Genomic DNA, 14,494 nt, shown 5'->3' with positions numbered 1-14,494 from the left:
ACACACCTACACACACAAATACACTTACACACCTACACACACCTACACCTACACACACACACCTACACACACCTACACACACACCTACACCTACACACACACCTACACACACACCTACAGTGGGGCAAAAAAGTATTTAGTCAGCCACCAATTGTGCAAGTTCACCCACTTAAAAAGATGAGAGGCCTGTAATTTATCATAGGTACACTTCAACTATGACAGACAAAATGAGACAAAAAATCCAGAAAATCACATTGTAGGATTTTAAATTAATTTATTTGCAAATTATGGTGGAAAATAAGTATTTGGTCAATAACAAAAGTTTATCTCAATACTTTGTTATATACCCTTTGTTGGCAATGACAGAGGTCAAACGTTTTCTGTAATTCTTCACAAGGTTTTCACACACTGTTGCTGGTATTTTGGCCCATTCCTCCATGCAGATCTCCTCTAGAACATTGATGTTTTGGGGCTGTTGCTGGGCAACACGGACTTTCAATTCCCTCCAAAGATTTTCTATGGAGTTGAGATCTGGAGACTGGCTAGGCCACTCCAGGACCTTGAAATGCTTCTTACGAAGCCACTCCTTCGTTGCCCGGGCGGTGTGTTTGGGATCATTGTCATGCTGAAAGACCCAGCCACGATTCATCTTCAATGCTTTGCTGATGGAAGGAGGTTTTCACTCAAAATCTCATAATACATGGCCCCATTCATTCTTTCCCTTACACGGATCAGTCGTCCTGGTCCCTTTGCAGAAAAACAGCCCCAAAGCATGATGTTTCCACCCCCATGCTTCACAGTAGGTATGGTGTTCTTTGGATGCAACTCAGCATTCGTTGTCCTCCAAACACGACGAGTTGAGTTTTTACCAAAAAGTTATATTTTGGTTTCATCTGACCATATGACATTCTCCCAATCTTCTTCTGGATCATCCTGGCACTGCAGGACACGTCTGGCACTGCAGGATTTGAGTCCCTGGCGGCGTAGTGTGTTACTGATGGTAGGCTTTGTTACTTTGTTCCCAACTCTCTGCAGGTCATTCACTAGGTCCCCCCGTGTGGTTCTGGGATTTTCGTTCTTGTGATCATTTTGACCCCACGGGGTGAGATCTTGCGTGGAGCCCCAGATCGAGGGAGATTATCAGTGGTCTTGTATGTCTTCCATTTCCTAATAATTGCTCCCACAGTTGGTTTCTTCAAACCAAGCTGCTTACCTATTGCAGATTCAGTCTTCCCAGCCTGGTGCAGGTCTACAATTTTGTTTCTGGTGTCCTTTGACAGCTCTTTGGTCTTGGCCATAGTGGAGTTTGGAGTGTGACTGTTTGAGGTTGTGGACAGGTGTCTTTTATACTGATAACAAGTTCAAACAGGTGCCATTAATACAGGTAACGAGTGGAGGACAGAGGAGCCTCTTAAAGAAGAAGTTACAGGTCTGTGAGAGCCAGAAATCTTGCTTGTTTGTATGTGACCAAATACTTATTTTCCACCATAATTTGCCAATAAATTCATAAAAAAATCCTACAATGTGATTTTCTGGATTTCTTTCTCTCATTTTGTCTGTCATAGTTGAAGTGTACCTATGATGAAAATTACAGGCCTCTCTCATCTTTTTAAGTGGGTGAACCTGCACAATTGGTGGCTGACTAAATACTTTTTTCCCCACTACACCTACACACACACACCCACACACACACCCACACACACACCTACACACACCCACACACACACCTACACCTACATACACCTACACACACACCTACACACACACACACACCTACACACACACACACACCTACACACACACACCTACACACACACACCTACACACACACACACACCTACACACCTACACACACACACACCTACACACCTACACACACACACACACACACCTACACCTACACACACCTACACCTACACACCCACACACCCACCCACCCAGCCCTAACCTCCTCTCCCGCTCTGCTAGACTCTCCTGGCTGTGCTGAGAGAAAGCCATCGCACGCGGACAGTCTTCCGGAAGGTCGGGGGCTTTGTGTATGTGACGTCCCTACTCGTTGCCATGGAGCGCTCTCTGTGTCAGCCGCCGTGTCACGGGTGGGAACGAGCCAATCAGAACCAAGTGTTTGAGCTCCTCCACACCGTCTTCTGCACGTTGACCGCTGCCATGCGCTACGAACCCGCCAACTCACACTTCTTCAGGACGGAGATCCAGTACGAAAAACTGGCAGACGCTGTCAGGTACAGTATAGGACAGGACATTATAGGACATGTATAGGACATGTATAGGACATGTATAGTATAGGACATGTATAGTATAGGACATGTATAGTATAGGACATGTATAGTATAAGACATGTATAGTATAGGACATGTATAGTATAGTATAGTATAGTATAGTATAGGGCATGTATAGGACAGGACATGTATAGGACAGGACATGTATAGGACAGGACATGTATAGTATAGGACATGTATAGGACAGGGCATGTATAGTATAGTATAGGACATGTATAGTATAGGACATGTATAGTATAGGACATGTATAGTATAGGACATGGACAGGACATGTATAGGACTGGACATGTATAGGACATGTATAGTATATGATATGTATAGGACATGTATTGGACATGTATAGGACAGGACATGTATAATATAGGACATGTATAGTATAGGACATGTATAGGACAGGACATGTATACCGTCGTAGCCAAAAGTTTTGAGAATGACACAAATATTAATTTTCACAAAGTCTGCTGCCTCAGTTTGTATGATGGGAATTTGCATATTCTCCAGAATGTTACGAAGAGTGATCAGATGAATTGCAATTAATTGCAAAGTCCCTCTTTGCCATGCAAGTGAACTGAATCCCGAAAAAACATTTCCACTGCATTTCAGCCCTGCCACAAAAGGACCAGCTGACATCATGTCAGTGATTTTCTCGTTAACGCAGGTGTGAGTGTTGATGAGGACAAGGCTGGAGATCACTTCGAATAACAGACTGGAAGCTTCAAAAGGAGGGTGGTGCTTGGAATCATTGTTCTTCCTCTGTCAACCATGGTTACCTGCAAGGAAACACATGCCGTCATCATTGCTTGGCACGAAAAGGGCTTCACAGGTAAGGATATTGCTGCCAGTAAGATTGCACCTTAATCAACCACTTATCGGATCATCAAGAACTTCAAGGAGAGCGGTTCAATTGTTGTGAAGAAGGCTTCAGGGCGCCCAAGAAAGTCCAGCAAGAGCCAGGACTGTCTCCTAAAGTTGATTCAGTTGCAGGATCGGGGCACCACCAGTACAGAGCTTGCTCAGGAATGGCAGCAGGCAGGTGTGAGTGCATCTGCACGCACAGTGAGGCGAAGACTGGTGTCAAGAAGGGCAGCAAAGAAGCCACTTCTCTCCAGGAAAAACATCAGGGACAGACTGATATTCTGCAAAAGGTACAGGGATTGGACTGCTGAGGACTGGGGTAAAGTCCGTTTCTCTGATGAATCCCCTTTCAGATTGTTTGGGGCATCCGGAAAAAAGCTTGTCCGGAGAAGACAAGGTGAACGCTACCATCAGTCCTGTGTCATGCCAACAGTAAAGCATCCTGAGACCATTCATGTGTGGGGTTGCTTCTCAGCCAAGGACGTGGACTCACTCACAATTTTGCCTAAGAACACAGCCATGAATAAAGATTGGTACCAACACATTCTCCGAGAGCAACTTCTCCCAACCATCCAGGAACAGTTTGGTGACAAGCAATGTGTTTTCCAGCGTGATGGAGCACCTTGCCTTAAGGAAAAAGAACTAAGTGGCTCGGGGAACAAAACATCAATATTTTGGGTCAATGGCCAGGAAACTCCCCAGACCTTAATCCCATTGAGAACTTGTGGTCAATCCTCAAGAGGCGGGTGGACAAAACAAAACCCCACAAATTCTGACAAACTCCAAGCATTGATTATGCAAGAATGGGCTGCCATCAGTCAGGATGTGGCCCAGAAGTTAATTGATAGCATGCCAGGGCGGATTGCAGAGGTCTTGAAAAAGAAGGGTCAACACTGTAAATATTGACTCTTTGCATCAACTTCATGTAATTGTCAATAAAAGCCTTTGACACTTATGAAATGCTTGTAATTATACTTCAGTATTCCATAGTTAACATCTGACAACAATATGTAAAGACACTGAAGCAGCAAACTTTGTGGAAATTAATATTTGTGTCATTCTCAAAACTTTTGGCCACGACTGTAGTATAGTATAGGACATGTATAGGACTGGGCATGTATAGGACATGTATAGTATAGGACATGTATAGGACAGGACATTATAGGACATGTATAGGACAGGACATGTATAGGACAGGGAATGTATAGTATAGGACATGTATAGGACATGTATAGGACATGGACATGTATAGTATAGGACATGTATAGGACATGTATAGTATAGGACAGGACATTATAGGACATGTATAGGACAGGACATGTATAGGACAGGGCATGTATAGTATAGGACATGTATAGGACATGGACATGTATAGGACAGGGCATGTATAGTATAGGACATGTATAGTATAGGACATGTATAGGACATGTATAGTATATGACATGTATAGGACATGGACATGTATAGGACATGTATAGGACATGTATAGTATAGGACATGTATAGGACATGGACATGTATAGGACAGGGCATGTATAGTATAGGACATGTATAGTATAGGACATGTATAGGACATGTATAGTATATGACATGTATAGGACATGGACATGTATAGGACATGTATAGGACATGTATAGTATAGGACATGGACATGGACAGGACATGTACAGGACATGGACCCAACTAATCGTTAAACAGTGATGAGTATTGAAGTGTGGTAGATCGTGAGTCTTCACATGAGACTTCTTCTACTGCTGATGATGATGATGATGATGATGAGAGGGCTGTCTACACTGAACAAAAATATAAACGAAACGCGTAAGGTGTTGCTGAAATAAAAGATCCCGTAAATTTTCCATACGAACAAAAAAGCTTATTTCTCTCAAATTCTGTGCACACATTTGTTTACATCTCTGTTAGTGAGCATTTCTCCTTTGCCAAGATAATCCATCCACCTGACAGGTGTGGCCTATATCATTGTGCTGGGGACAATAAAAGGCCACTCTAAAATGTGCAGTGTTGTCACACAACACAGTACCACAGATGTCTCAAGTTTTGAGGGAGCGTGCAATAGGAAAGCTGACTGCAGGAATGTCCACCAGAGCTGTTGCCACAGAATTTAATGTTGATTTCTCTACCATAAGCCGCCTCCAACAACGTTGTTTTAGAGAATTTGGCAGTACGTTCAATCGGCTTCACAACCGCAGACCACGTGTAACCACGCCAGCCCAGGACCTCCACATCCGGCTTCTTCACCTGCGGGATTGTCTGAGGGTGGTGGGCCAAACCAGGCCCACCCATGGCTGCGCCCCTGCCCAGTCATGTGAAATCCATAAATTAGAGCCTAATGAATTTATTTAAATTGACTGATTTCCTTATATGAACTGTAAACTTAGTCAAATCTTTGACATTTTTTGCAAGTTGCGCTTATATTTTTGTTCAGTATAAATAAATACGATTGATTGATTAATTATTGACCCATGCCCCACCACCTTCATTCAGGCTGCTGGGTTGTTTCTCGGAGGCCAAGAAGGTCGGAGTCACGGGAGTGTTCCCTTCCAACGCCCAGCCCTTCCTGAGGCTCCTGGAGGACGACGGGGCAGGGGGCGGGACCGGGGACAACATCTGCCCCACCCTCAAACACTGCAGCAAGCTCTTCATCTACCTTCATAAGATGGCCACCGACTCCTTCGACAGGTACGTCAGTCATTGTTTCTCACTAAAACAGACTCTAGGCCCACTCATTTGATAGGTCAGTGATTGACTCCCTCAACGGGTCAGTGATTGACTCCCTCAATAGGTCAGTGATTGACCCCCTCAACAGGGCAGTGATTGACCCCCTCAACAGGGCAGTGATTGACCCCCTCAACAGGGCAGTGATTGACCCCCTCAACAGGTCAGTGATTGACTCCCTCAACAGGGCAGTGATTGACTCCCTCAACAGGTCAGTGATTGACTCCCACAGTGATCAGTGATTGGTTAAACAGGCCAAAAGGAGTCTAACCAATCAATGGTTGTTGAATCAATGGGCTCCCGAGTGGCGCAGCGGTCTAAGGCACAGCATCACCAGTGTAAGAGGCGTCACTACAGTCCCTGGTTCGAATCCAGGCTGTATCACATCCGGACGTGATTTTGGAAGTTCCATAGGGCGGCGCACAATTGGCCCGGCGCCTTCCGGGTTTGGCCGGAGTAAATAAGAATTTGTTTTTAAACTGGCTTGAAAATACATCCCGTGACAATCAAAGCTCCGACGAACAAGTCACAGATTCATCGATGCAAAGCCCCCACAGATTTAGATATCGAGTTCCTCTCGGATCACGTCTGAGACTCAAAACAGTGACTTCACTTGGACTCTCACATACCTCAATGCAGTTGTGCAGTTTTGACTGGGCTGTGCTGCCTTGCGAATGAAGAGCTTACCTGCCACACTGTTGTGCAGGTCTCTCCAAACAAGGTCCTGGGTACCACAAGGGGCACACATTTTGGTATTATATTATACAGATGATTCAAATAATCAACCCCCCCCAGGACCAGGATCGGGAAACATTGGTGTAGTGTAACCAAACCTTCACATGCATGTGCTGTAGCATTAGCCTCCTGGTAGTGAGCTGTAGCATTAGCCTCCTGGTAGTGAGCTGTAGCATTAGCCTCATGGTAGTGAGCTGTAGCATTAGCCTCCTGGTAGTGAGCTGTAGCATTAGCCTCCTGGTAGTGAGCTGTAGCAATAGCCTCCTGGTAGTATGCTGTAGCATTAGCCTCCTGGTAGTGAGCTGTAGCATTAGCCTCCTGGTAGTGTGCTGTAGCATTAGCCTCCTGGTAGTGAGCTGTAGTATTAGCCTCCTGTTAGTGAGCTGCAGCATTAGCCTCATGGTAGTGAGCTGTAGCATTAGCCTCCTGGTAGTGAGCTGTAGCATTAGCCTCCTGGTAGTGAGCTGTAGCATTAGCCTCCTGGTAGTGAGCTGTAGCATTAGCCTCCTGGTAGTGAGCTGTAGCAATAGCCTCCTGGTAGTGAGCTGTAGCAATAGCCTCCTGGTAGTGAGCTGTAGCATTAGCCTCCTGGTAGTGAGCTGTAGCATTAGCCTCCTGGTAGTGAGCTGTAGCATTAGCCTCCTGGTAGTGAGCTGTAGCATTAGCCTCCTGGTAGTGAGCTGTAGCATTAGCCTCCTGGTAGTGAGCTGTAGCATTAGCCTCCTGGTAGTGAGCTGTAGCATTAGCCTCATGGTAGTGAGCTGTAGCATTAGCCTCCTGGTAGTGAGCTGTAGCATTAGCCTCCTGGTAGTGAGCTGTAGCAATAGCCTCCTGGTAGTATGCTGTAGCATTAGCCTCCTGGTAGTGAGCTGTAGCATTAGCCTCCTGGTAGTGAGCTGTAGCATTAGCCTCCTGGTAGTGAGCTGTAGTATTAGCCTCCTGTTAGTGAGCTGCAGCATTAGCCTCATGGTAGTGAGCTGTAGCATTAGCCTCCTGGTAGTGAGCTGTAGCATTAGCCTCCTGGTAGTGAGCTGTAGCATTAGCCTCCTGGTAGTGAGCTGTAGCATTAGCCTCCTGGTAGTGAGCTGTAGCAATAGCCTCCTGGTAGTGAGCTGTAGCAATAGCCTCCTGGTAGTGAGCTGTAGCATTAGCCTCCTGGTAGTGAGCTGTAGCATTAGCCTCCTGGTAGTGAGCTGTAGCATTAGCCTCCTGGTAGTGAGCTGTAGCATTAGCCTCCTGGTAGTGAGCTGTAGCATTAGCCTCCTGGTAGTGAGCTGTAGCATTAGCCTCCTGGTAGTGAGCTGTAGCATTAGCCTCCTGGTAGTGTGCTGTTGCATTAGCCTCCTGGTAGTGAGCAGTAGCATTAGCCTCCTGGTAGCATTAACCTCCTGGTAGTGTTCTGTATAATTAGCCTCCTGGTAGCATTTAGCCTCCTTGTAGTGTGCTGTGGCATTAGCCTCCTTGTAGTGTGCTGTAAAATTAGCCTCCTGGTAACATTAGCCTCCTTGTAGTGTGCTAGCTAGCTATGCTCTGAGCGCTCTTTTCTTTCAGCCTTCTAACTAACATCTTCCTCTTTTCTCTCTTTCCTCTCTTTCTCTCTTTTTCTCCTCTAATCTTTGGCACTGCCTGGCTGTGTGTTTGGGCTGTGTGCTACTCTTGTCCATCCATGTTTGTCTGTGTGTGTGTGTGTGTCCTGAATGTGTGTGTGTGCTGTGTTCAGTCGTGCGGAGCAGGTTCCCCCCTGCCTCACTCACGAGACCTCCCTGCCATCCCCCTGGGGTACGCCAGCGCTCGCCAGGAAGAGGTAGCTACTGCGCTCTGCACTCCTCTTCCTCATCCCGCTCTTTCGCTCCTCTTCCTCTGTCATGCTACTCTCTCTTTCCCCTATGTCAGCTATTGCTGCTATGTCATGTAGCTCTCTTTCCCTTATGTCAGCTATTGCTGCTATCTTTCCCTTATGTCAGCTGTTGCTGCTATGTCATGTAGCTCTCTCCTCTCCCTTATGTCAGCTATTGCTGCTATGTCATGTAGCTCCCTTTCCCTTATGTCAGCTATTGCTGCTATGTCATGTTGCTCTCTCCTCTCTCTTTCCTTTATGTCAGCTATTGCTGCTATGTCATGTAGCTCTCTTACCCTTATGTCAGCTGTTGCTGCTATGTCATGTTGCTCTCTCCTCTCTCTTTCCTTTATGTCAGCTATTGCTGCTATGTCATGTAGCTCTCTTACCCTTATGTCAGCTGTTGCTGCTATGTCATGTTGCTCTCTCCTCTCCCTTATGTCAACTATTGCTGCTATGTTATGTGAATTCCTCTCCTCTTGTTCTTTGCATTCTGACCTATTTCTTTCTCTCTCTCTCTCTTATCCTCCCGCTCGTTCTCTCTCCCCTCTCTTTGTTCTCTCTCTCTCTCTCTCTCTCTTATCCTCCCTCTCGTTCTCTCTCCCCTCTCTTTGTTCTCTCTCTCTCTCTCTCTCTCTCTCTTATCCTCCCTCTCGTTCTCTCTCCCCTCTCTTTGTTCTCTCTCTCTCTCTCTCTCTCTCTCTCTCTCTTATCCTCCCTCTCGTTCTCTCTCCCCTCTCTTTGTTCTCTCTCTCTCTTTTCATCCTGGTTCTGCTGACCCCTTCCTTTAAAGCCCTCTCTCCTCACTGCTCTGTAGGGGAAACCAACCCACCGGTTGTATCACTTCCATGACTGCATCAACGTGGCTATTTTTCTCTAATTAAATGAATAACGGCCTGGGTGTGAGTCAGTGTCAACTCTAAACTGACTTAAACCTTTAAACCTCTCGTGTTTAATCTCTTCATGTTTTAATCACTTTTACAGAGACACTTTCGTTAATCAACATTTCAGTTTGCAAAGTAAAAATCCCAGAGTTTAGCAAAATAGGTGATTTTATTCCATGATCCCTTTTTGAAAGGAAAGATTAGGACATCAATTCTGGATTTATTTTCCCTCTCATCGGACTCAACCCCACAATATTTTGGCAACACTTTATTTAGGTAGTCCCCAATAGATACTGAGTATAGCGAACATTAAGAACACCTTCTTAATATTGAGTTGTACCTCCTTTTGCCCCCAGAACAGCATCAATTCGTCGGGGACATGGACTCTACAAGGTGTCGAAAGCGTTCCACAGGGATGCTGGCCCATGTTGACTCTACAAGGTGTCGAAAGCATTCCACAGGGATGCTGGCCCATGTTGACTCTACAAGGTGTCTAAAGCGTTCCACAGGGATGCTGGCCCATGTTGACTCTACAAGGTGTTGAAAGCGTTCCCCAGGGAGGCTGGCCCATGTTGACTCTACAAGGTGTCTAAAGCGTTCCACAGGGATGCTGGCCCATGTTGACTCTACAAGGTGTGGAAAGCGTTCCACAGCTGGCCCATGTTGACTCTACAAGGTGTCCAAAGCGTTCCACAGGGATGCTGGCCCATGTTGACTCTACAAGGTGTTGAAAGCGTTCCACAGGGATGCTGGCCCATGTTGACTCCAATGCTTCCCACAGTTGTGTCTAGTTGGCTGGATGTTCTTTAGGTGGTAGGCCATTCTTGATACACACAGGAAACTGTTGACTGTCACTAACTACTAACTTACTGTCACCGAAAACACAGGCACGGCTACCAGGGCACATCAGGCCCCCCTGCAGGGGTCCGAGCCTTGACGGACCTAAACATGAAACTACAACTGGCCAACTCTTCCTCCTCCTCGGACTCGGTGGTCATCCACCCTGGGGCGGGGCTAGCAATGTTGGACCTGCTGGCCTCCGTCAGCTCCGACAGCCAACCAGAGGTAAGGAAGTGCCGAGGAGGCCACACCCACTTCTTGTGTCCCTGGTCTCAGGATGAATGTGTTACTTTCTCTCAGTGGTACTAGTCGGTAAAAATTGAATAAAGTTTACTACCATTTCCTCTTAGTCCAAAAATGAGGTGAATGAGGAACAAGAGTTGTACTAGAGTTCCCTTTCCTCCCTAAGAGTTGTACATGTCTGAATATCTGTGTATGTTCCTGGTTTAGCTGTGTCATAACACTAGTCTAGCTTTTATATGACAAAGACTTACCCTTCAGCAAGATGCTCCAAGGGTTCAGCTCGTCTGTCACAAACGTTAAAGACACCAAAACTTAACCATTCATTTCCGTATCCCTCCCTCCCTCTCCCTACCCAGCATGCTCTGGACCTTCAGCTAGCAGTAGCTAACATCCTGCAGCTGCTGGTCCACAGTGAGAGAAACCAGCAGATCCTGTGTGAAGCAGGTCTCCACAGCAGACTACTGCAGCGCTGCAGCCTGGCCCTGGGAGACGAGGAACACCCCCTACACCCGCCCCTGCAGAGGATGTTTGAGAGGCTGGCCTCGCAGGCCCTGCAGCCTATGGCCCTGAGGTGAGGGTGGGATGCAGGCAGACAGAGTCTCTCACTCACTCACTCACACACACACACTCTCTCTTTGTCACTCACTCACTCACTCACTCACTCACACACACTCTCTCTTTGTCACTCACTCACTCACTCACTCACTCACTCACTCACTCACTCACTCACACACACACACTCTCTCTTTGTCACTCACTCACTCACTCACTCACTCACTCACTCACACACACACACACACCGCAGGACCAGATGTGGCACATCATTATAAGTCCATTTACCTCTAAAACATTTAATTGCACACAAATAGTAAACAGAGCTCTCTGTCACTAAGGGATGGCATAACCCCCCCTAATAAACTCTTAATGATGTCGATGACTCTTCTACATAAAAGGGAAAGAATCGGTTTTGACAGGTTTTATTATTATTTAGAGGAGTCTGGGTGGAGTCACAGTTGGCCTAATTTGCTGCATGGCCGGTCAGCTGTGATGCAGGATAGGATACAGACAGTTGGGCTCGACACACACACACACACACACACACACACACACACACACACACACAGACACACAGAGCCAGAGAAGAAGTCATCTGACTTTCTTTCTTATAAAAATGAACAATGATCCTCTGTAGACTCTCCTGTTTCTCCTCTGTAGACTCAAACAATGAATCAATTCATAATAAAATGAATCAATTAGCCCATTTAAAATGTTTATTTTACTCCGTAAGATAATTAGCAATATGCAAGAGACTACAGTTGAACCGTTTGTCATAAAGTATACTGTGTTTCGCTGATTAAGGTCAAGGACTGGTCATGAGAAGCCAAATATCAAAGCAAGTATTATTATTATTATTGATTATTGATTCATAACACAAGGCATAACGGCGTAATGTACAAAGCATTAAGAGGCATTATTTTAAGCGTATAGATACGAAAGTTGACTTACAAGGACAAAACGTGAACAAAGAGATGCCTTTTAGATGTCTAGGAAATAAGAATGGATCATCCCATCCTTCCTCCTTGGACCTGATACAGGATAAGAGAGAGAGAGAGAGAGAGAACAAAATACATTTCATTCCATTTAGAACAACTGAAGGTGTTAACCTTTTCAACCCAAAATCAGCCACCGTTGGCCAATCAAACGATACCAAGTTCACAGAGTAACCTGACCACCAAGGCCCAGTCTCCACAGAGAGTCACAGCATTTAATGACTTGTGTGGCAGATGAGACCAATGGGAATGAGACAGAATTCCTGAGAAGACAATGAAAACCTTTTTGCGTTATTGAGTAATTCAGAGTTCACCTTGTCCAGATTCAAGTTACCACAGAGATCCTACATCTATATAGAGAGCATCAGAGGTATCCTCAGAGGACAAGTTACCACAGAGATCCTACATCTATATAGAGAGCATCAGAGGTATCCTCAGAGGGCAGTTACCACAGAGATCCTACATCTATATAGAGAGCATCAGAGTTATCATCAGAGGGCAGTTACCACAGAGATCCTACATCTATATAGAGAGCATCAGAGTTATCCTCAGAGGGCAATTACCACAGAGATCCTACATCTATATAGAGAGCATCAGAGGTATCCTCAGAGGGCAATTACCACAGAGATCCTACATCTATATAGAGAGCATCAGAGGTATCCTCAGAGGGCAATTACCACAGAGATCCTACATCTATATAGAGAGCATCAGAGGTATCCTCAGAGGGCAATTACCACAGAGATCCTACATCTATATAGAGAGCATCAGAGGTATCCTCAGAGGGCAGTTACCACAGAGATCCTACATCTATATAGAGAGCATCAGAGGTATCCTCAGAGGGCAATTACCACAGAGATCCTACATCTATATAGAGAGCATCAGAGGAATCCTCAGAGGGCAGTTACCACAGAGATCATACAGGTAGCCTAGTGGTTAGAGGGTTGGACTAGTAACCAGCAGGTAGCCTAGTGGTTAGAGTGTTGGACTAGTAACCAGCAGGTAGCCTAGTGGTTAGAGTGTTGGACTAGTAACCAGCAGCTAGCCTAGTGGTTAGAGCGTTGGGCCAGTAACCAGCAGGTAGTCTAGTGGTTAGAGTGTTGGACTAGTAACCAGCAGGTAGCCTAGTGGTTAGAGTGTTGGACTAGTAACCAGCAGGTAGCCTAGTGGTTAGAGTGTTGGACTAGTAACCAGCAGGTAGCCTAGTGGTTAGAGTGTTGGACTAGTAACCAGCAGGTAGCCTAGTGGTTAGAGCGTTGGGCCAGTAACTGAAAGGTTGCTAGATCGAATCCCCTGACTAGGTACCCCCTTTTCCCTTGTAATAGTGTTGTAGCTGTGGTAAAACCATTATAACTGACTAGGTACCCCCCTTTTAATAGTGTTGTAGCTGTGGTAAAACCATTATAACTGACTAGGTACCCCCCTTTTAATAGTGTTGTAGCTGTGGTAAAACCATTATAACTGACTAGGTACCCCCCTTTCCCTTTTAATAATGTTGTAGCTGTGGTAAAACCATTATAACTGACTAAGTATCCCCCTTTTAATAGTGTTGTAGCTGTGGTAAAACCATTATAACTGACTAGGTACCCCCCTTTTAATAGTGTTGTAGCTGTGGTAAAACCATTATAACTGACTAGGTACCCCCCTTTTAATAGTGTTGTAGCTGTGGTAAAACCATTATAACTGACTAGGTACCCCCTTTCCCTTTTAATAGTGTTGTAGCTATGGTAAAATCATTATAACTGACTAGGTACCCCCCTTTTAATAGTGTTGTAGCTGTGGTAAAACCATTATAACTGACTAGGTACCCCCCTTTTAATAGTGTTGTAGCTGTGGTAAAACCATTATAACTGACTAGGTACCCCCCTCTCCCTTTTAATAGTGTTGTAGCTGTGGTAAAACCATTATAACTGACTAAGTATCCCCCTTTTAATAGTGTTGTAGCTGTGGTAAAACCATTTTAACTGACTAGGTACCCCCCTTTTAATAGTGTTGTAGCTGTGGTAAAACCATTATAACTGACTAGGTACCCCCCTTTTAATAGTGTTGTAGCTGTGGTAAAACCATTATAACTGACTCGGTACCCCCTTTCCCTTTTAATAGTGTTGTAGCTATGGTAAAATCATTATAACTGACTAGGTACCCCCCTCTCCCTTTTAATAGTGGTGTAGCTGTGGTAAAACCATTATAACTGACTAGGTACCCCCCTTTTAATAGTGTTGTAGCTGTGGTAAAACCATTATAACTGACTAGGTACCCCCCTCTCCCTTTTAATAGTGTTGTAGCTGTGGTAAAACCATTATAACTGACTAGGTACGCCCCTTTCCCTTTTAATAGTGTTGTAGCTGTGGTAAAACCATTATAACTGACTATGTACCCCCTTTCCCTTTTAATAGTGTTGTAGCTGTGGTAAAACCATTATAACTGACTAGGTACCCCCCTTTCCCTTTTAATAATGTTGTAGCTGTGGTAAAACCATTAAAACTGACTAGGTATCCCCCTTTACCTTTCAGTTGGACAACTG

General features: G+C 45.3%; 1 protein-coding gene across 4 annotated transcripts in view; it reads left to right on the top strand.

Moving 5' to 3' along the window:
- Window positions 1–14,494, top strand: part of wdfy3 (WD repeat and FYVE domain containing 3) — a 218,094-nt gene that overhangs the window by 74,350 nt on the left and 129,250 nt on the right. For 3 of the 4 annotated variants that reach the window (XM_036936512.1, XM_036936510.1, XM_036936509.1), the window contains exons 14-18: window positions 1,969–2,240; window positions 5,654–5,848; window positions 8,340–8,423; window positions 10,228–10,405; window positions 10,780–10,994. In XM_036936512.1, the coding sequence (XP_036792407.1) occupies window positions 1,969–2,240; window positions 5,654–5,848; window positions 8,340–8,423; window positions 10,228–10,405; window positions 10,780–10,994 (944 nt within the window). The remainder of the gene's footprint in view (window positions 1–1,968; window positions 2,241–5,653; window positions 5,849–8,339; window positions 8,424–10,227; window positions 10,406–10,779; window positions 10,995–14,494) is intronic. The other variant, XM_036936513.1, reaches the window with a different exon arrangement.

This window comes from Oncorhynchus mykiss, chromosome 11, assembly GCF_013265735.2.
Source record: "Oncorhynchus mykiss isolate Arlee chromosome 11, USDA_OmykA_1.1, whole genome shotgun sequence".
NCBI classification, from domain to species: Eukaryota; Metazoa; Chordata; class Actinopteri; order Salmoniformes; family Salmonidae; genus Oncorhynchus; species Oncorhynchus mykiss.
Note: the sequence above shows the minus strand (reverse complement) of the source record. Positions and strands in the feature narration are given on the sequence as shown.